At 32.2% G+C, this 23848-nt stretch overlaps 2 protein-coding genes across 4 annotated transcripts; one reads left to right on the top strand and one right to left on the bottom strand.

Moving 5' to 3' along the window:
* Positions 1 to 1468: 1468 nt before the first annotated feature.
* LOC132713550 (serine hydrolase RBBP9-like) lies at positions 1469 to 5088 on the bottom strand. 2 transcript variants are annotated; one of them, XM_060696189.1, is made up of 2 exons: positions 4814 to 5088; positions 1469 to 2036 (listed from the first exon to the last, which is right to left on the bottom strand). In XM_060696189.1, the coding sequence occupies exons 1-2, from the start codon at positions 4831 to 4833 to the stop codon at positions 1490 to 1492; spliced, it is 567 nt and encodes a 188-aa protein (XP_060552172.1). In that variant the 5' UTR covers positions 4834 to 5088; the 3' UTR covers positions 1469 to 1489. The 2 variants fall into 2 exon arrangements, with proteins under 2 accessions (XP_060552172.1, XP_060552173.1); XM_060696190.1 differs by having other exon boundaries at positions 4809 to 5080.
* On the top strand, positions 4470 to 18152 carry LOC132713549 (enhancer of polycomb homolog 1-like). 2 transcript variants are annotated; one of them, XM_060696186.1, is made up of 14 exons: positions 4470 to 4885; positions 7836 to 7992; positions 8824 to 9065; positions 9390 to 9497; positions 9971 to 10038; positions 10450 to 10530; positions 11065 to 11173; positions 11470 to 11643; positions 12121 to 12204; positions 12653 to 12801; positions 13581 to 13703; positions 13957 to 14366; positions 14825 to 15143; positions 16004 to 18152. In XM_060696186.1, exons 1-14 carry the CDS (start codon positions 4733 to 4735, stop codon positions 16077 to 16079), a joined length of 2253 nt encoding a protein of 750 aa, XP_060552169.1. In that variant the 5' UTR covers positions 4470 to 4732; the 3' UTR covers positions 16080 to 18152. The 2 variants fall into 2 exon arrangements, with proteins under 2 accessions (XP_060552169.1, XP_060552171.1); XM_060696188.1 differs by lacking the exon at positions 4470 to 4885 and adding an exon at positions 5192 to 5262.
* Positions 18153 to 23848: the final 5696 nt, after the last annotated feature.

Here is a 23848-nt window from a genome sequence, read left to right as displayed (position 1 = left end):
CAACGTAGATACAGAGGCCAAACTCGTAACCTTACGTGTGTTTCAATTTTTTCCAATAGAATTCCCTTGACGCTTATAAATATCAATTGAAATAACGGAGAAAACGAACGATTTTATGTATTTTGTTCTCAATGAACCACGAAGAACACATTCCACTACTAGTATCCCAGGTCTATAAAATAATTATTACACCTAAAATTTTGATATCTCATTTATACAATGGCTTTCATATATATATTTTTCAGGAAACCTCTACTGTATGGTTTGATACGAATAATTTTCCCAGATACTCACAATAATAACGACGAAATAGAAATTTTATTTCGACGATTAGACAGAAAATGATTAGGAATACGCAACTTCGATAATCATAAAGCGATCTTGTATTCCCAAACTTTTCAAGAAGGATATTTAAACTGAGTTATTAACTGTTCATGTATAAATGGAATTTTGACGTTTTATGTAAAATTATGCAAAGTTGTATCGATCAGCAAAGATGAAAGGGATAACAAAATGTCTTAGACTGTAACAGATATTTAATGCATCTCCCTGTATGACTGTAAAATTTTCTTGAATACATGAAAACCATTCCTAATGGAAGTTCGGTAATCGGTATGTGCATAAATGACTAATCAAGTATCAGTCATGGCGTCGTTTCAGTTACGTATCAATATCTGATAGCGTGCCGGAGCAGAAATTCAAGGACTTAAAAACTAACTTAAGCTTATCGTTTTGTTGTTTTATTTATTTATTTTTGTCTTTACTGTTTTGTTTCTTCTTATATTTTATTTATTTGGTCCTGCGCGAGAATGTGTCAGAATTGCAATTCACCTTATCACATAGACAAAACATGTGACAGTGTGCGTTAGTAATTCCGGAAAATTTCATTTCTCGAAGCAGGCGTGCATACGATTAAAACATTAAAATGAAAGACTACTATTCAAGGCACCATGAGTACGATCTTCCTGTCCTCCAAATACATACAAACTTGTCTTTAACGGCCACTTTATTTATACGGAAAAAGTGGTCTGTCATCACAAGTTGCCTCTCGAAAAAAAAATTTATACTATAATTGTTCAAGAGGGAAAATGCAATTTTGACCTTAAGTGAAAGGTTTGTAATTATTGGCTGAAAAAAAAGATGGTAGACTTAATCAGAGGGTGCGATCAATAGTAAGCTTTCACTTTAAAGGAAGGACCTGTTAATACTTCTGGAATGCACAGTCACTATATGTTACATTACCGAAACAACAACTTACGGCTCTTCTTCAGGATCGAGCCGCCAATATATGAAACATGTGGAGAATATAAATTAACAACTGTTATATATATATGACTAAGCACCATTCGATAGTTCACAGCTTTATCATTTATTGACTGAAAGGATATAAAACCTGTTTGTTCATCCTCAAATAAATTTGTACATGTACATTCATTGATTAACTTGTGGAACTACAAAAAAGTGCAAATTGTCCGTTTCTATCAATATTTTATTCAAGTTTTTTCTTTATTACTTCAATCAATTTCGGGAAAGAAGTGTTCATAAAATGGCCTTTATCGTCGAACTTGTATAGTTCTGACGTCATACCGTCTGCAACTTGTTGCTGCTCCGTCCATGGTATAAACTGGTCGTCTGTTGATCCAAACTGAACGCGCCATTCGGTATTGCTCTTGATTGTGTCCCAGTCCCAGGGTCGGCTGTAATACCTACTGGCCCGCTCGTTCTCGTCGCCAAGGTCCGTTACGCATGCCGAGACCACAACGATACCTTTTACTTTATACCGTTCCGCGAACCTCATAGCGGCTTCAGCACCGGAACTGTGGCCAACTATTATGGTATTGTCGCCACAATTCATCTCATCTCTCATAAAAGGAATCCAGACTGATTCCCTGGCAGTGATAGGGTCGGGCATGTTTCGGAGGTCGCATTTCACGTCTTCCATAGCATTTAACTTTCTTTTCGCCCAGCCATACCAATTGGCCGCCGTAACGTCACCAGCGCCATTCCCCGGAATTATTACTATGTGTTTCATCGTCCTGAAAATAGACAAGACTGAACTTTAGAAAAAAACATAGGCATCGATGCATAACATGCTGTTTTATTCAGTTAAATTGTACTAATGCGTGTTTCTGCCGTTTTTCTTTTTATATAAAAAATGATAAGGATCACAGTTAAGGCTCGAATCATGACTATCTGAAACAAATAGGTTTACTAAGAACAGATAACGTTTAACCACTAAGGCAGCGTTCCCCTTTAAAGTAATTCATTAAAGAAAATTTATATATTTATTGTCTTACTTTTTTTCAAATATCAAAATCAGGACTAACTTCATATTATCATTGATGCAACATTTTAGAAGCAAAGAAAAAAGTGAACAAAGTTCTTTTGCTGTTTATTTTATTTCATTGTTGTTGGGGTTCTTTTCGTTTTTTTTCTTTTTTATCTATTTGTTCATTTATCTATCTATTTATTTTTTATGTATTCTTTTTTTAGAAATTACAATACAGACAGAGTAATAAACATGTTTTTTATGACAATATCATAATTATGACAAAAATACTTTTATTTATTTATTTATTTATTTATTATTTCTATTCATTTATATAATTATTTATTTATTTTATTATTATTATTATTATTATTATTATTATTATTATTATATTATTATCAGAGACATAGATAATTAGTTATCTATGTCTCTGTTGTTATTATTATTATTATTATCATTTTAGAAGAAACAAAACAGAGTGAAAAAACATGTTTTCTTTTTAAAACAATATCACAATAATGAGAAATGTACAAATGTACTTATAAATGGTTTAAAAGATAAGTCAGAGGACACGTCGATCCGCATTCGACACACTTCGCCGATACCCGTAAATATACACTTAATCGTTGTTGACTTATATCTTACCGGAGTATAGCGGAAATGGCCGAAAATTTACGGTAGATTACCATGTAGATCTTATGAAATGGTTAATCTTAAATTGAATCTGGTTGTCTTATTCAATGCCTTTATACATATAATAATAAACAAAACCCAAGTACGTGTGCGTAGCTAAGCTTATATGCGAATAAAACTTCGCACAATGATTTTATAATTATAATTCTTTACGTGTTTCAACACATAACATGTAATTTATTATGCATTAAATGTTACAAAATTTATACCCATTTTAAATGACACAATGCTTTCATACAATATTATATGCTACAAGTAGGCCTATATAACATGGCTAGGGAACAATAGCAGCTGGCTTTCCTAATTTGTTTCCGGTATCCTATTTCTTTCAATATTATGTTGCTTTCATTCAAACACACCCATTTTTAAATAAAATGCACTGTAACAAAATATCTCTATTTCAAATCGAAACGAATTTGATATTTTTAACAGGTGATGTTCGATGAAATTACCCGTTTGAGTCGTGAAATTACTTATTTATAAATACATCACCATGTTGTACTTGTAGTAGCTACGTGTATACGTGTATATACAGTAGGTAGATGCATACTGGTAGATGCACTAATATTAAATCATTTATGAACTATAATATATTAGCATAATATGTTTTGATTTTATATATATCTACACGTAGAGCTATCTATTATTTCAAATAAACATATTATCATGAAAATGCGTTTAATCTGAATTATTTGTAAATGTTATAAAAATATTGCACTATGTAGGCCTATCTATAATCTTATACGTATGGCCTAAAAGCTATAGGATAAGCTGCAATGTCTAAGTTACATAAATAAATCTATATCCTGTATTAGTCATATCGCCTTATCAAAACTTCTTTTTTATATTTATAACTGTAAATGTCGACATTTTTTTTCAAATACTAAACCGATTAATCTACATTTAGATTATTTAGAAATGTCTTACTAAAAGATAAAATTGTCATGATACGTCGAATGGATTTCTTTTTCTGCCTGGAACATATGTCTGTCTGTATATCATTTAATTGAGGGGGTAAAGAACTTGGAGTTTATATGATGTAGGTTAGAATCAAATTTATACAAGCTAAAATATAATGTGCTTTGCATTGGACTCACATTTCTAACACGCTGCCTTAGTGTATATCATATAATATAGGCTTACTATGTTTTTAATCACTATCTCATGCAATAAAATTCTAGACATTTTATCAAAAATATATAAAACTCGTGCAGTAGGCCTATACTGTATGCATGCATGCTCGTTATCGATGAACTCAAGTGCACTCAATAATATCGAGATCTAATGTCTTAAATAGCACACTCATTATCATACTGCTTGAATGGATTACTTTTCAGATAGTATAATATTTTAATTAAAGTTAATGAAAAAGAATTTTTCACTTTTATTTGTAAATCGTTCAATTAAATCGTCGCTTCATAAATGTTTTCCTAGAATGATTGGAGAAAATACGCAAAATGACCACGTGCTTTTCGCTTCTCCAGTTTTCGAGCATGCGCAGAAAAGCTAACGCGGGATTGTGGGAGTTGTTCAGTGGCAAATTGTCCGCCATGATGAAAAAATCGAAAAATTCAGAAATATTACAAAATTTGAACGCTAACTGTGTATTCATTACTGGATAAGTATATGTTTAATGAATCAAATACAAATGTGGTCCCATTAAGGTATTATTTAAGACTATTTAGGTTCGTACGGAACCTCGTGTTTTTCATATTTTTGAAAAATACTAGCGGGTGACCGTCTCATTAGCATAAATTCAGGTCAGCCAAGATGAGCAAAGTAACTTTTCGGGCTAGGGCGCTGGATGCTGCCCGCCCTATGCCCGTATATAAAGCAGAGGACATACCGGACCTTCCAGACTTTGCAACCATCAACAGATCTGTTCCACAAATGCCGACGGGGATGGAAAAGGAAGAAGAAACGGTATAGTCTTTCACTTGCGAGTCCGGGCAGGATTGGCCGCCATCTTGGATTTTGTCAATTTCAAAACGCACTTGTTATTTTTGACCAAGATAACGCTTTAATTGTAGAATGAGACATACACTATTCTTTTAAAGTTCTTTAAATCATGTTATTGTCCAGATAAAATGCGGAGAACCTTTAGTTTTAGGGTTTCGTTTTGTTCTATTTTTAGAAGTTTTACCCACGTGATAAGCCAAGGGAGATAACTACACAGCGCACGTGGGTTTTATACTTAATCTGTTAATCATAATAAAGTTGAACTTTTATTCTGATTCGTATCTGCTTAACAGACATGATAATTCATGAAGAACTATATGTGAGATCTACTACTGATTTAGGTCTGTGTACACATTTTGTTCCCTTTGAGTTTGAATTTTGTGAAGTTTTTAAAACTGCTAAAATTTTTAACTTCCTGGAATTGAATGAAAGGAATGATTGGCATTTAAATTGATACAATGAACACATTTTAAGTTTTGGTTTGATTTATAGGTACATAAAGCACTTTTCGTCACTTCTCTGATTCCTGCTCTTGAAAAATGCAAGATATTTGAAATAAGCAGTGACTTTTTTTTCAATTTTCAAAACAACTCGTTGAAAGGGAAAATATTGTACAAGAGGGAAAACCTGAAATTGAATTTAAACAACTGAGAATGAAATTTACACACTGTGGGACACATTTGATAAACTTGCAGTTCAATTTAAGAGGCATGGTACATAGATAAGACTATAGGGACATCTTTCAGTCCGTTATCTGATCTGCACAGGGTATTTAAGGAGAAAATAGACCTTTTTTGGGCTAGGGAAACAGCCTTTATTCGGCTATAAAATATAAGAGGGGAGGGGGAATCACTAAATAAAAGAATAAAAGATCCTTAACTGCATAGTCATAAGCATTTTACATTTTTGCCAAACTGTCTTGCAAAGGGCTGATAAAGATACTTCTCAAAAATAAAAATGTAGGATAATGAAAACGGACCCAGTCACAATCTTAGAAAAAACCATTGACAGGTCATGAATTCATAACAGTAGTCGTAGTAGTGTTGGGTATCGGACTCAAAAATTACTATCGATAATCGGACCACCACAATCGATTGTCTGCCGATAGTATAATCGAGGTTCACACTTATTATGGCCCTTTTTTCTTTTAAGGTACCAATCCTTGTATGTATTTTTTTATACAGTAGTGACCACATTTTGAGTGTCTCCAATATTAAAGTATGTTTTGCTTTTTGAATTCAAAACAAACGACACCAGGGGTTTTTTTTACTAACAAATTGACACCGATAGTCGGCGTCTTCCCCTCGGTAAATAGCCAAGTTTTTTCCCCCAAAAAATTCTATTTTCCTTTAAACTGGATCAGATTTAATAATTACATGGTTTAAAATATTATTTTTCTTCATTTTATGCAGGATAAACCACCAATTGTTGTCCAAAATAACCAAAAACATTGCAGGAAACTGCAAGTTCTGTCTCAACATGGAGGCAGCCATTTTTTTTTCTTGGCTATATCCCGTACTGAACGGTACTATTTCTGGAAATCAGTTGCTATCAAAATATTGTCATTTTCTTGGTTATTTTTAGTAAAGTAATATATTTTGTACTTCTTATTATGAAAATGACTTATATGGAGCTAAAGTGTGTCACAAATACACTATTATACCTATACTGTATTAACTTTCATATAAAAATAGAAGTATAAAAACCATTCACCACCATACATATTAAGAAAATATGTTATACTGCAAAGAATATTTTGCATGATGATAAAGTTTTTAAGGGGAAAAAGATATAGTTGTAACTCTCTACTATGTAGTTAAGTATATAGTATAAATAACGTCATAATAAAGTTTCCCCAAATTGACTTTTTTCGTATATTTTTTCCCCTCCCTACCAGCGTCCAGCGTCTTCCCCTTTTCCTAAAAAAAACCCCTGGACACAAATACCTAATACAACTTTATGGCAGTCAATATTAGTACTAGTCAACAGGTCAAAATATTAATAAGTAGTATTGTAGATCACTAATTTAACTACAGTAGAAACTACAGTAGATACTCATTTATAAGTTTATAATGTTATGTTATTACACACTATGATTTTCTAAAGTAGTATTAACCATGTTAAATAGGTTATGAATGCAAAAAAGACTTTAGGATCGTCTGGAATTAAAGAGATTCGGTATGGAAACTTTTATTTGACCGCGTGTAAAAAAAGTTACGCCCTAGGCAATTCAGCAGTGGTAGAACATTAAAATAATCGATTTTTAAAAAGGACTATCGATTGTCGCCGATTTTGGGGTGATCCGATTAGTTATCGATTTTCAGAGACAATCGGGACAACACTAAGTCTTAGTGATACATTTTTCACAGAAACTTGTTAATCATCATTTGTATAAAAAGATATATTGAACATTATTTTGTAATGCTTGACAAAAATAGATGACAACATGTCATTATAAAGATATATAAACATTTACAATAATATCAATATGGAGCAGGTCCACGGTTACCTGTGCCAAGTTTGCATTGGTAAGTCATGGCTAAGTAAGTCATAGGACTGAGCTGACTGTGATTTTATTACAAAGGTGCATGTCTTTCAAAGTGAAGAGAAGAAATATAAAAATGCTTGCATAATTTAAAAGTGTTAAATTCAAAGAAATATGATGAATGAAATTTGTTTGTTCTATTGAGAAGTTTTCCGTGTTGATAGACAACTCAATTGATTTTCTTTGTAATATTTTTGTGTAAATTTCTTTTTAAAGTAAGTATAAAGGTCCAGAATAAATTTAAAAAGGGGTTATATCATAGAGAGACATTATATTAGCAGTACTCTTTTTGAGTCGTAGCATGTAGTTTCTTAAATAAGGGTTAAAAAATGTTTTATACTAAATTAATCAAATTTGCATATTTTACAGGAGCACCATCTTCAGCGAGCTCTCTCAGCCCAGCAGGTGTATGGTACTGCAGAATCTTTAACTATTCCTATCCCTGATGTTGATGATACATCTGAACGTTATGATGGCCTTTACCCCAGTGACTTCAAGCAACCAAAGCAGTTCATTCATTTACAGGGTATACATTTTTTGTGTCTTTTGAGTCTACTTTTCTGAATTCTGAATTTCACTAGCTTTTTGTCCTTGCTCGTTCTGAAAGAAAAAATATTGCATGTAATAATTTAAATGTTAGTTTATTAAATTATGTGCTTTCTTCAATTCAGGCATTTACATAATGTATCTGTTGTGACTTGAATACAGTAAAATGTGATGCGTTTTTGAAAAAATTTACTTATTTTAAATATAACAAATAATTTCACTGCTAATTTTATATAATGAGGTATGACTAAATAAATATGATAAATCATATTTCAATTTTATTAAATTCATGCTTCTTTAAATAAGTGATAAAAAAAAGTTTAAGTTACATCCTGAAATAGTGTCTAACTCTTGGTCTGTGCTTGTTAAAAGGTTTATATTTCAATAAATAAAATTCTTGACTTTTGGCATACACCTTGCATATTCAACAGTCAAAGGATAAACATATGACAATAAGATATGATAATGAAATGGAACATTCAAGTCTTCGTATTTGTGAGTAGAATCTTCAGCAAGGCGAGTAGGAAAGAAGTAGCTTGCTTGTAGAATTAAGAAGCTATTTGTTCTGCTGGTTGAGTAGCTCTAAGTGTTTTTCGATCTCAAAGAATGAAATCAACAAGTTAAACATGACAGGTTTTCTTCAACAATCACCTAAGCCCAAAACGTAGTATGCTGTTGCACTATAAGTTTTCAGTTTATATTTGTCCCATGATGTTATAATGTAAGAAATATTATTTTGGACATGAGATACTTGAACAAGAAAGAGGGAAGAACTTGTTTTAATGCTTACTTTAAACTTATTGCATTTCAGCATTTGGTATGGACCAAGAAATTCCTGATTATGATATGGACTCTGAAGATGAAGCCTGGTTGAGTGAACAGGCAAAGAAAATGGAGATCACCCCTTTAAAGTTTGAAGAAATGCTTGACAGACTGGAAAAGGGAAGTGGTCAACAGGTTGTCACTATACGAGAGGCGAAACTACTGCTGAAGGAGGATGATGATCTCATTATAGCTGTCTATGACTACTGGCTTAACAAAAGACTCAGAACTGTAAGTTTCTCTTCGAGCCCTCCTTGTTCCTATTCATTTTCTTTGTCCATTGGCATTTATCATAATTATCATTATGAAAAGACTGTAGTCTGTTGAATTTGGGAAAAAAAGCTATAATTGCTGATTGGGAAGTAAAAAAGGTGGTGTACTGTAGGTTTAGATTTTTGGGGAAAACTGCATAATTTTATGAAAATGTTGATTGGGAAGAGGCCTTTTATAGGTCCCTGATATATAAAGGTGAAAAAAATTTGTGGTATTGACTTTTAAAGCCCTACAGTTTAAGAGGAAATTGATATTTAAATTCCTAAAAAAATTTTTTTTCAGCAACATCCGTTGATTTTGAGCGTTAAGACAGAGAAAAGAGATGGATCTACAACAAATAATCCTTATGTTGCTTTCCGACGACGTACAGAGAAAATGCAGACAAGAAAGGTATGTTGTTACATGATGTTGTCATTTTAACTTCATAAAGACAAGTTTTTCTTGTACATATTAAGATAGAATATATAATTAGCAAGATTTGAAGTTTTAAATCTGTATGCATTTTACTGTTAAATTGGATCAAGTAAATGTATAAACTGCTATTTACTGTTGTAGATAAATCAATTAGATTTTAAAAAAAAATGTTTTTGCTGTATGTTATAAGTATATAGTTTGGTCAAAAGTTTCAAAACAATGTCTATTTTTTCAACATCGAAACATATGATTTATTACATTTATATTGTTAGATAATGAAGTTAGAATGTGGCATTTTGCTCACAAGTGTCATTCCTTTTCTTTCTGTTAAGTGCTAACATTAAATTTAATAAGTTGTCTTTTTTTTCAAAGACACCTTTATTAGTTCTTATTACTAAGTATGTACAGTTAGAGGTGTTATGTACTCTTGACTAACTTTACTCTTGTAGAATCGCAAGAATGATGAAACATCATACGAGAAGATGTTGAAGCTGCGTAGAGATCTCAGTCGGGCAGTGTAAGTGTCATTACATGTGTACATTGGCACTGATTTAACACTTTAAGACCCTTCTTCTCTCTATGTGGCATAACAATTCTCTAGTGTCTATAGCAACTTGCCTTAGGTAGGTAAGTATGACCACTGATTCTGAATTGAAAGCTAAGTCTTAGTATTACCTGGTGGTTCATTTGATTGCTGAAAGGCTACTGTATTTCAGTTGTGTTTTAAAGAAGTGGTGCTCATTACTGAGCTTAATCTGTGTACAGGTATGTGACATGTACAAAATGAAACAGTAGAATTACAAACACTAGTGTGTTGTTTTTGTTTTAATAAACGAAGGTTGAAAATAAAATGCAGTAAACTGTATATTATTTGGGAAGACAGCAATATGCATATTTTGATTTATCAATTTAAGTTGTTTCATTTTAGGACTTTATTGGAATTTGTGAAGCGCAGAGAAAAAATGAAGAAAGAAATGCTACAGTTGGCTATCGAAGTTGCAGAGAAAAGGTAAATGAAATAGTTGAAATATATTATATGTAGTGCAAGTTTTCACACTTAAGATGTTGCCTTCTTTTTCATAAGCATTTCTGTAAATGACTTAGTTTGTTAATACAAATTGCAATGGCCCAATGATGAAGAATTAAATCAGAGGTTGGGGTAGCCTTCGTCTAATCGCCTAGTCTTCATCTTTTTAAACTGTTTTCTTTGTTCTTGATTTCTTTTCTTCTCTATTTCTATCTTTCCTACAACCTTCTTGTGTCACCAACCCACCCTTCTTGTTTTCTGTCTTTTACTGGGTGTAAGATGTGTGTGCTGCAGCGCGACCAATGACCAGTGATTATGAGAGCTGAGGGCCATCATTGCAATAAAAGTTGAGCTGTGAAATATAAATAATTCTTTTTGCTGGGCTTTGTTACTGCCTTATTCAAGCTTTGTTTTACATAAAAGTAAGATATTTTGTTTTTTTATTGCATGTGCATTTAAGTTGGGTATTTTATTTATATAGGCACATAATTTTACAAAAATATTTATATTGAAAAGGTACCACTTGGAAGACTATGATGGAAAGATGCTTTCAGATGCTGAATCTATCAGGCACAAGTTACCTCCCTTTGTTTCTGCATACACTTGGAAGGATTGGGGCACTGGTGTAAGTTTGCAATTTTTCAAATATCTTAAGACATTGAAAGCTATTTTTAGCATTTATGCATTTTGCTTAAGAAGGTAATACATTCTAGAATAAGTTTCTTTATAGTATATCTAGGCTTTGCTAAACTACTGAAAAGTTTGTTCAACATTTTGAAATACAACTTGGGGGGTTTTTTGTTGTTGGAAATATAATTTTCTTACTTATTGTCACCCGAATATAATTTGTTTCTATTGTACATAATAGATACTACTCATGTTCAGCTTTTTGACTGGCATGCATGTTTTCTTTATATACAGGAAGAAGTATCTGTTAGTAAAAAGAAACGAGAATATAGAAAGCGCAAACATAAAAGTTCTACATCACAACAGCCAAACCAAAACACAAATGCTCAACCTGTATATAATAACACAGAACACTTGGGGATGCTGCAATCTGATCTATACAGCTCTGATGAAGATGTCCTTTCACCAGTAAGATATTTCATAAATGTCTTAATGTTAAACTTGTATATGTTTTTACTGGTAATATTGTTTTAGTTCCACTATGGAGGTATTACAATTCTACAGACTCCGGGTCTCAATGTTGATACAATTTTAAGAATATATTGAATTTTCAAAGCAGTTTGCGTTTATCTAGCTTTCATTGATGTAGTGGTGAAGGGGTTGCTATTTTAGTGAAGACTTGATGCAATTTGACATCACCTTGAGAGAAAACCATTGAAGTATTGAACCTTATGATGGTCAGATAAAGGAGGGATTTGTACAAATTTGCATATATAGGGAATGAATATGCACATTCTAATAACTGTCTTCGTAAATAAATAGGAATTTGTTAAAATTTGATTAAGGTTATCAGTTTACCTAATTAATTGATTTATTTACTTGGCACCTTAGTACATCTTATAGAACATAGATTGACTTGTATTTTCCTCTCTTTTTTCCCCCTAGATGTCTCCATCAGATCATGAAGATGAGAATGATCCTGATGGTATGTTTGCCTTCAAGAGAAAAAAGAATTGCTCCTATTATGCTGTAAGTATCTATAACAGTACAGTCTATTACAACATATATCTGGTGTTGTTAAAATGATATGTAAAAACCATTTTATGAACTTAAGTAATGAACTGATTTATGGCCTGTTTAAGAAAGACCATAATGGGTTGAGCAGATACAGATTATTTCACAAATAGTATGGAGAAGTATCTTTGCTGTAGTCTCCCTCTCTTATTACTGGTGAACATCTAAATAAAAATTTCTTCAGTAAATGGATAGATCCTTGTATGACCCTATTCTTTCTTATTCAAATTATCAGATAAGTGCATTCAGTTAAGAATTTTCACCACTAACTATTTGTTAACAAAAGAACATATGATGGTGTTTGTGATTAAGTCTCTTATTATTTAAGTGAAAGGTCAGAATATGGATACAAAAGTATTTGATACTGAAAACATGCATAAAATTTTATTTGTTCCTTTTGCAGCCAATTTTAGACCGCCTTGGTAATTGGCCTTGGTGTAGTCCAGATGATGGTGGTCTTGGAGACAAAAAATACCGGTATTCATTAACCTCACTTTCACAACCTCAGAGATGTGTAGGGTTTGCACGGCGGCGAGTTGGGAGAGGAGGAAGGTCGGTACTTTATTTAATGTGTGCACAGTTTGTTGGGTAGAATTGTTCAAAGTGGATACTTTTGTTTCTGTGATATGATAGGGTTTTTATAGTTAATTTGAACTGCAATGGCCCAATGATGTAGAACTAAATCAGAGGTTGGGGTAGCCTAAGTCTTATTGCCTAGTCTTCATCTTTTTTAAACTGTCTTCTTTGTTCTTGATTTCTTTTCTTCTCTGTTTCTATCTTTCCTACAACCTTCTTGTGTCACAACCCACCCTTCTTGTATTCTGTCTTTTACTGGGTGTAAGATGTGTGTGCTGCAGCGCGACCTATGACCAGTGATTATGAGAGCTGAGGGCCTTCATCTTAATACAGTTCATTTTCTAAATTGTAGTAATATAATTAAAAAAATGAGGATGGATAATTTTCCATAGTTTGATAGTGGTTTCTTGTTACTATTAGTACACAGCAACTTATTTGATCTTTTTGTAGACTTGGAATCTTTCATGTGAGGAAGCTATTGAGCTACTTTATAGAACTTCGGTGGATCTACTTAGTTGCCTAAAGTTAGGCACAGAAGGGCACCTGAGGTTTTCCTCCACATGTAAAGTTGGAGCCTCACCATATGACCTAAACTCTGTCGGTGTGACAACCTAATCAGATAAACAAATAATTTTTGTAGACAAATAATAATCACACTGTTAAAATTACTGGTAATATTGTTATTAACAGTACATTTTCCCTGTTAATCATTGGTATTTGATGGAAAAAGATAACATAAGAATTTTTTTTTACAGAATATTATTAGACAGAGGTTTTTCTCCGTGGGATGATGAATTACATCAAGTGGATTTGTCGGGATCGGGTTCATATTCAGGAATTTTAGGAGACTATGTCACTTATATACGAGATAAAAAAGTGTAAGTTTCTATAACTTGATAGATTCATTCCTTTATCACCCATAACTAATAGTGATATCTCTTTTTATAAAAAGATACTCATTTGGAAATTGGGTAGTGTTTTGTGATGGAAAAGAGCTCACCATTCAGGAGAATAACGTTTAAAGTTTGGGTAAAAAAAATAAAGATGAATCGAGTTGCATTTGAATGATGTTGAATTAAATGATCTTTATGTTTTGAGATGTAGGTTATCGATACTTGCATTTATTTGTAGATCACATTTTCGTCCCCATTCACCACCTCCAGATGCCGACACCAGTCATCTTCTGGGCCCTCCATCTTTCACGTCCTCCCAGGACAGCGAGTTTAACATGGATCATTTCACATCACACCAAGAACAACTTCTCCAGATGCAGAGAGACCAGCAAGAACAACTTCTGCGCCACCAAACCTGTGATCTCGACACTTCATACCCAACATTAGAACATTCCTTCTCCTCTCAGCCCACATCAAGGTTCACACTTGACACAGCTAGTGCTAAGTTCGCTGTATCAGCAGTGATAAACTCAACTCAAGTGCAACAGCAACAAAGTGCAACTTCCACAGCTACTATAAATGGTGCTAGCTCAATAGCCACTTCAACAGTCAATTTATTGAATGGACCAATAAATGCTATCACTGAAAGTAAGCTTGTATTAAACTTAAAGAGCTTGAAAATAATTTTCAATGCTGATTTCTTATTGCCATTGGTGATGTTTTGATTAAGACATAAATGGGGATAAACTTAAAAGTTTTTACAGCCACCTATTTCAAACCACAGGGACGATACTTTCGTTGATCATTAGCTGAAAAAAGAGAAATATTGCCTTTGAGAAAATTTGTGTGGATACTTTAGTGTTTTTTCATGTACCTCTTAATCTGTAATGAAAACTAATGTTATAACTTACTATTATATATGGAAAAGTTTTATAATGAAAACATTACTGAATTGATACTAAAAGTCAAACAGAACCCAAAAAAATGTGTTTTATTCTTGTTTATTTATTTAGATGTATATAAAACTTTGACTATTGATTATACATCCAGCTCACTTTCAAAATTTATTGAAATCTTAATTTGTCATGACATTGTGTACCTTGCAGATAAATCCCACGGGCTTTCAACATCACCAGCTGCAAACATCCTGCAGTTGAATTTTCCATTGAACAACAATAACAACAACAACAATCAGCTGTTGCCTGTTACGATCATCACGTCCCTCACCACATCTAACACTGCCATATCATCACACAGCTCTAGTCTTTCATCATCGCTGTCAACGACGAGTATATCATCATCGTCGTCCGTCCCTGCAAGTACAGTGCTCACAACTATTAATAACCTGGCTGGCAGGAACTTCACGGCAGCCAATCTGTACAAATTGGCTACCTCTCAGAACACTGTGCTGCAGACATCAATCAAGTATGTTTACTCTTTTATCTTCACTTAGTGACAAGTTTTATTTGTTTAGCCTAAATTTGGTCAGATGCCAGTCATTATGTAGTATTTCCTTATCAACCTAAGTGCTAACCATGCCATATAATGTACCTAGTCATCTTAAGGATAATTTATTTAAATATTGTCGTATTATCTAAAAAAAAAAGCTTAAATTTTAAGTCCTTTTCATAAAAAGTGCGAAAAAATTGAAATTAAAGTGCTAAGTCCTTGAATTTAATTACCCTCTTGAAAAGTTGATTTCTCTCTAAAAAAAAAAGGGCTTAAATTTGCTGTAAATATGCTTGAAAATGATTGAATGACATAGTGTCTGTAAAAAAAAAAAGCAATTAGCAAAAAAAAAATGATCAAATTATTATTGAATGACATAGTGTCTGTAGAAAAGGCAATTAACTTAGATCAAACTTAGTACCAAAATCAATGAAATGTTTGCTGAATACAGTAAGGGGAAAAATTACAGTTGATTGGAACTAGTTTGAGTATGAATATATCATAGTTGCGCCCCTTTGTTGTTCTTCTATAGAAATTGTAAGATGGCGACCGGAAAATACTACACATCTAGTTGAGAAGTAGTCCTAGTATTATTTCAGTGGTTTATACTAAGCAAACTGATAGATGTATAGAATATGAAAATAAATACAGATGTATAGAATATGAAAATAAATACTTAAATTACTTTAAAATTGTGTATGTGTATATTTTATTCAGGTTTCATATATGTAATTTTTATGAAAATTATCATTGAAGAGTTTATTAAAATTGATGATATAATCGGAACTTTTCAATGTCATTTTTTATAACTCATTTATATATATTTGTCATTACAGACAAAATCATGAAGATGCCAAATCTTTGAACAACCTCAATAATATTGAAAAAGTCATACAAATGGATGTTACTTGAGACGAGGTCTACTCCACTATGACTCACATAGTATGAAGTGAACTTGCATGTCAAATGTGATGGATTATGTCCATACATTGTATAGGAAGCGCCCACAGCTTGGGGAGAGTAAACACGCACCAATGTAAAAGCTTGGATTGTTTAGAGCATCGTGGTTCTTACTGGTACAGTCTTGACGAGAGTAGAATTTTGTAGAAATAGAACCTTCGGCAGTATTACAATGTGTCAATGTACATGGTCATTTGCAGGGAAATTCTTGAGGGTTTAATCCTTGATGATAATTTGATATTTATGTTAGAGCACATTAGAAATAGAAGGGCTATGGCTTATTCTTTTGTAGATATGAAGTTTATAACTTGTTACACTAAGTCTTTATACCGTTCTTGTTTAAACTTCAGGGTTATAAGTTATTTTTGACTATTGTTTTAACGTATCTGTAATTTAGGCGCTAAAGCTGTTCAGAGTAAAACTTGTCATTTACAACATCTAAATTGTTACGAAGGATAATACAAGTTAAATAGTGAATAGCATTTTAATAATGAGGTACCATGAAAGTTTACCATTTGGTGTTTTACTTTTATACATGTACAAACAAGTCAAATTGTAAGATCTCGTGTTCAGAAATTTTAAGAGGATATTCACTTCTTAAGAAAGATGTAATCGTAATGATTATTTTGGATACCAGCAAAAGGTACTGTATGGTGTCAAAATGATTTCTGGGATTATTGAAAGTTGAATCATATTTAGTCTGTTAACAACAAATATGTTTGCATACAGTTAAACATGAACCAGAAAGAAGACTCTTAATGGCAAATGGTTGTGCCACCACCGTGTTTTATTTTGAAAATCATGTTTCTATAATTTAATAACTTAATGTTTTTCATTTTCTTCTTCTATTACTAATATGTTCTATTACCTTTGTTCCTCATTTTAGAGGGAAGTTACTAATGAAAAAAAAAAATGATAACATTCAACAAGGTTTAACAGTTAACTTGCATACTTTGAAGATGCAGTTAGTAGAAACTTGCAAAAATTTGTGAGTAATTATAGTGTTGATTTTTGTGCTAAAGTAATTAAGTACAATTTAAGTTTTCATTATGCGAATGACATTCATCTTAATTAGCTTAAATTAGCAAGATTCTAGTTGTGTGTTAAATCTTTGTACAAGACAAAAGGTTACACAGTTTAAATTGCCTTCCTGATTTATTATGTTGATGCTTGACAAAGAACCATGTAAAGATAGTGGCAGATTTTGACTACCATAACTATACTGAGGTTTTTAGCTTTGCCGTGTCTCGAATTAACAGAAAGGGTGAAACCAAATATTATATTTGAAGAAAATGCTGAAACTTTATCATTAGTTTTCCAGATCTTAACAAGTTTCTTCAGAGAGGTAGCACTGATTAATAAATATAGATCATTTCATTTTTTGATAGCTGCTAATTATTTCACATGGTTGTTTTCATATTTTTTTACCATTCATCAGCTTGTTCTAAACCAAAGTCTTTCAAATAACATATTTTGTATATGAGCTTGTGAAGTTTTCTGTATGAACTTCTGTCATGTAATATCATTATTTGTATGTTTGTGTAGAATTATTTGTACATTGCCACACACAGGGTAGCTTTAACCAGCTTTCATTGATACCATAAAACTTACGGGACCATATCACTGATGGCCATTTTATATTTCTGGAGTGATTGCCTACACTGCATTTTTATGATGCTTGATAGTAAAAAATTTAACTCTGATCCATAAGAGAATACAGAAAAGTCTTTGTATGATTTTGAGAGAATGATTTCATTTTGAATTTCACATTGTTGCCTTTTCTATTTTTCTTTCCATTTGTTTTGCAAAGATAACTACCTCAAGAGCGAAGAGAAGAGATTTCCAATCTTATAGCATAATAGATATATGAAACATATGCACGATTCTTGCTTAATGTGAAAAATCAAGAAAGATCACTTATAACCATTGTTTATTCTTACCCGAGGAAATGAAATTGATCATAGTAATTATCGTTTCCAAATGACTTCTTCATTTTTCAAACTATGTATGTTATACTGAAGTTGTTATCTATGCGTAAAAAAAAACAACAACATTGAATTGAAAAATTGGTTTGGAGAAATTGTTAATGTTATGATGCTTATTGTACTACAGTTGTGATGTATTTATGTGTCGTGTATATCAGAACTTGTCACCCAACTTGTAGGAATTTTATCCATTTGATTCATTAAGAGGGTTCGGCATATTAAATCTGAAGTTTGGCTTTGTGATCTGTAACAATATTCTAAAGGATATGAAGTATTTGATGCCAAAATATGTTAAAAGTGAAAATAGATTTTGTACAATTATGTAGTAGGTTTATAAGTTGTCTGCTCACCGCTTCTCAACAGAAAATCGTTGAATTCTTTGATATTGGCGAGTGAAAATGGTAATTTTAAAACAAATATTATATTATTACCAATTTTTGTTTGCTATCACAAAAAAAAACTTCCTGTAAACCTGGCTAAAATTTATATTTGCCAGTGTTGACTATATATTTGTAATGTGATTGTTTATTTAATGTATTAATTTAGAATCCCTGGTGCCACCTTGTATGACTGTATGCATGCTATGTTTATCTATACCACTATTGTGTTCATAAAACCACATTTTACTGTGTCTAGAAGTGTATAAAAATTGGTTTGCTTTGTAATTTATGACTAGTATTTTCTCACCTGTTATGTTGAATTGTTGCTTTTCAAATTTTTAAATCATGTCTAAAAAAAAAAAAAAAAAGTTCTTTGCATTTTGAATTATGAAATCTTATCCTAGAAGCTACCAATTGCTTGACTGATTAAAGCGATTTTTATCATAGTTTTTCTCGAATTATATGAATATGCAAGGCAGACCTATATTTGTCAATGATTACTTTGTAGCTTTTAAAACTAGACCCCCCATCCTGCTGTCTCCCAAATTTAGTTTTAGTGTAATAATCATACCAGATTTGTTCTAGAGTTGATAATACAGTTTGTGTGATTTTTGTAAAAGGGGGGGGGGGGCTGACTAGTTTAGGGCACTGTTTTCAAATCACTTGCCTGTAGCCACAATTGGCTCAAGTCACGCTAGAGCCTATGAATTATTTTATGCTAGGAAACTATCACAACAACACATAGAATTTTCCAGCAACATGTCTGCTACTGGCTGGAATTAATGTAGGGATCTCTAGGATCTGCATTTACTAATTAAACAGAAAAATTGACAGTTGATCATAACAGTGATTAATCCCAAACAATGGAATAAAGAATTACATATGTGATATGAATATAATTCATTTTTATCTTTCCTTTATAATGATGGTGATAAAAAATGAAAATGGGTGGGTAAAAAGCAACATAAAAATGTTTGGTTTTTGATTGATGGGGAAAATCAAGGATAATTATTTTTTACACTTATCTGCCCAATACTTAAGATATCATATTGTTGAAATATATTTATTTCAGTTAGATAGTATAAAGGGAGAAAATGAAATTATTGCAACAAAGTCTAACTTCATACTTGCATTGTACTAATATACTTTCTTGTACAAAAAAACTCTAATGCTTCATATTTGAATTAAAAAATCTTTTTGTTTTCTCTAACTATATAATATACATACTAAGCTCAAATCCTTTAAAAAAAAATAAAATATAAAAAAAAGTTTTTGTCTCAGTTATCCAGGTAAATGCTATGCTGCTAGTACATCAAAGTAACAAGGATTTATTTTTACTTGAATTATTTATGAACTTACCTTAAAAAAATCGTTTGAAGTTTAAAGGTGAGTTTTGTAATCTAATCAGTGATGTGAAGGGCGAGAAAGTGAGAGTGGTTTAGATACATGTTTTGTAATATAATAATCTTGTGTTCAACTGTGATATGATAGAGCTACTCGACAGAGTCAGTTCTGAAAAACACAAAAAATAAAATAATAAACAAATACCAAATACTTCTTGTGTATTCTTTTCTATAATGCAATGGTCAACATCTAAACTGTCATTTGCATTCATACAGATTCCTTGGTAGATTTTCAAGTACCAATTTCTTTACGATTTTCACAATAGTAAATTTTACGGATGTGTTGATCTTGAGATCGGTCAAAGGTCACCGTTGCTTTTACCCCTAAAAGATTGCCCGACCAATAGCAAGAGACCGCTTTGACATACAGCTGAAGCTTGTCATGATTTGAAGATGATCCTTATCAATTTTGAAGTCGGTTGGTTAAATATCAAGGTCGCATGCCTTTACCAGGTAAAGCTTTGCTGACCAATAACTTGAGAACGCTGTCGCTGATTTGGCGGATAAGTCGATGGATTTTCAGATCAGTCGAGTAAAGACCAAGCTCACCGTAACATTCATCAAAAAAAGTTGTCCGACCAATTGTTATGGAATGCTCTGAAAAGACATCCGAGATATTTTTTGCTGTTGCATTTGTGCTATATGACATTGCGAATTTTATTCTTATGACAAGTCCTGTTAACTTTAAAGGAACTTCACTGAGGTCCAAAAACCTGAAGACAAAAAAATCATACACAGATCAGCAGTGGCATAAAAAATATGCATAATGTAATAAAGAAATATTGAAAATCGTATGTTTGTGCTATTCTTAGCCCGATTTAAATTAAAGACGTTGCAGCGTTTTTCAATTGGGGGGTTGTTGTTGTTTTCCGCAATAAAAAGGAGTGAGCGAAAGATCTTAATTGTTGCATACAAGTTATTAGTCTAGATCTACATCAAATGGAACGTTAATCTCGAAAAAATATTTTCAGCCCCGTCATGTTAAAGGAACTCCACTGAGGTCGAAACGCCTAAAAATAAAACTTGAATTTCTTTCACAGATCAGCTGGGGCTCTTTAAGTAGAAAGATTATTAAGAAAGATGTTCAGAAACAAATTAGAAATCGTATTTTTTGCCGTTTTGAATTAAAAGCGTTGCAACGCTTTTGAATTTTAGGTCAGTTTTTACAATTAGAATAATTATTCTGGGATGAGCAATTGATCTGAACATTTTAAGGCAAGCTATTGGTCTAGAGGGACATTCATCTCAAAAACTATTTCTAGTCCTGTCACATCAACAAACTTCAGTGCAGTCCCTTTAAAGTCCTCTGAAGTCCCTTTAAAAGTTTACAGGACGTGCCTATAGATTTTATTAGCTTGCAACATATTCTATCCCCCAGACGAGCGCTTTGTGGTCAATGACCCCCTTGTATTAAATACAGTCGAAGCATGATATGAGGTCAAAATATATTAAATTACATGCCGATGTGTCACGCGCAAAGATTAAATTTCATGCAGCTTTCATAATTTATGCATGCATGGTTGGATTTACGCATGAAAGACCTTTGTCAAAGTTTTTTTTTGTATTTCTTTAAGTTGTATTTGTCATATTATTATCTTTACTGCAGTTTGAGTACATGTTCAGTCCACCACCTTTGCATGCTATGCATGATGGGTTTTGAAAATAAATGTGTACCTATACAGCCACCACATGTATATGATGGCCTTAGGTCAAAGGTCAATGTCACAGCAGGGGATTAACCTTGATGAATTTTTCATAGTACATTGTAGTATATATATAAAAGTGCAGTATCGCTGTCCAGAACCTTTGCATGTGCGATTGAATTGCATTATTTGGTTATAAAGAAGATGTATTTGGTGCCGGCCAATATTATTGTGTCAAAGGTAAAGCTCAAAGCATGGGATTGAAATTGGTGCGTTTTAAATACTTTGTATACTCTTAAGAACATCTTTTACTTGCACCTTTTATTATAAACTTTAAAAAAAACCAACACGATACAATATGCATTAATAACATAATTATTTTTTCAGTCCTCATCACATTCAAACGAAATATAATTTGCTAACTATATCTTTCAATTAACATGTCAATGTCTGTAGCTAATAAATGAACCGTATTTCCTATTATTAATCTCTTCGGATTTCTTTCTGATTCTATTTGTACCGTTATGAATATTTCGGATTTCTTTTATTTTCAAAGTAAAAGCACCATTGTGGAAAGCCCGAGTTATCTGGCGTTCCCTCATTTATGAAGTTTTCACTGACCGTATTAAATACATTTGTTTTTCAAGATGACTAAAGTAACTATTTGTTTGTTTCCGAAGGGATAGTGTTGCCAACCGGAATCACATAATGCCCCGGGATATTGAAAAGGAAATTATGTTTCTAGAAAGCTTTTAAAGTAATCAATCGTTTATAAAGAAAACATTGCGAGACTAGATTTTTCTGTTAGAGTGATTTTGTGAAAATGACTTTAAAGCAAAATATAATTCACCATTATTCTAAGTCAATATTCTGCTGTAATTTTGCGATTACAAAACATCCCTTTAGCCATAAGATCATTTTCAAAGTTACTAGTATATTGTATGGATATCCCTACAAAATGTATTGAGCAATTGGTCATTGATACATATACATTGTTGCTATGATAGCGTAAAAATAATTCATTTTTTTATTTGACTAATAAGCATCAAACTTTTATATACAATTTATACGATCTACATAATAATATCATCACAAGCTAAAACGTGTGTGGCGGTGTGGCTGAGAGGTTGCACGTCGGATTTGTAATATAAGTATCGCTGGTCGCGTGGGTTCAAACCCCGTCAGAACAAAACCGTTGTTTCCTTCAGCAAGAAACTTCACACTTATTGCTCAATACTGGTTAGTTCCATGAACGGATTCCACCGTGTTTCAATAAGTTCATAGCTTCCGACAAAATCGATCTAAAATAAATTCGTATAAACTAAATGCTTTAACTTTTATTTTCCATGTCTACTTTTGTGCTGCAAAATCATATCAAGTTACTGATCAACCTGTAAGATGCTTTTCTTCCTAAAAATGTATAACTATGTATTAACTCAAGTAATGTCAGTTATCTTTTAGACTGTATTACAATATACATGTACTTATTTCTATTTTAACCGTTTGGACCCTATAAGTCGTTATTTTGGCGGATCACCTTTGAGGGATTTAACTGGACAACTTTATTATTCCATCTCTATACAGAGTTCGAAAAATACGACAGTTGGGCGAATAGACAACTGGTCGAATTTGACATTGAACAGAAAAGACAATTTATAGAAATGTATTTCTTTTGAATTTCGTCGAAAACTTTTGACGAATGATCGAAAACTCAGTTAATTGAAAATCTAAGAACAAAATGAATACCGGAATTAAAGGAAGTTGTACATTTTATTTTGTGTTTATCATACCATCTCTATATATTCTAATATCATATCGATAGATTTGTTTTCTATATGAATTAGTATTAACTATTTTCTGACTTTTAATTGAATTCACGATAAAATGAACACCTTTGGCATTGACAGACTTGAACGATCAATCAATCAATCCATCAATCAATCAATCAATCAATCAGTCAGTCAGCCAGAACACCTGATAGACTTTGTCAATCAATCAATCAATCAAACAAACAAACAAACAATTATTCAATCAATCAATCAATCAATCAATCAATAAGTCAGTCAATCTATCATTTTTGATAGACTTTTGCAAAATAATCATATCTATTGATACATTTGCTTTTTTTTCCTTTCAGCACGTAAACAGCAATTGATCTACATTTTATATCTATATACTTAAGTTGATACTTTTTAATTTTTATGATTCGTCCAGTGCCCATTCAAACTTTCAATTTGTTTGCATTAATAATTTTTCATTTTATTTCAATATAATGTAAATATCATTTAATAATCGATCTGGGCTATTTGG

The sequence above is a fragment of the Ruditapes philippinarum genome, unplaced genomic scaffold (assembly GCF_026571515.1).
Source record: "Ruditapes philippinarum isolate M1 unplaced genomic scaffold, ASM2657151v2 ctg171_1_1_1_1, whole genome shotgun sequence".
Taxonomy (NCBI): domain Eukaryota; kingdom Metazoa; phylum Mollusca; class Bivalvia; order Venerida; family Veneridae; genus Ruditapes; species Ruditapes philippinarum.
Note: the sequence above shows the minus strand (reverse complement) of the source record. Positions and strands in the feature narration are given on the sequence as shown.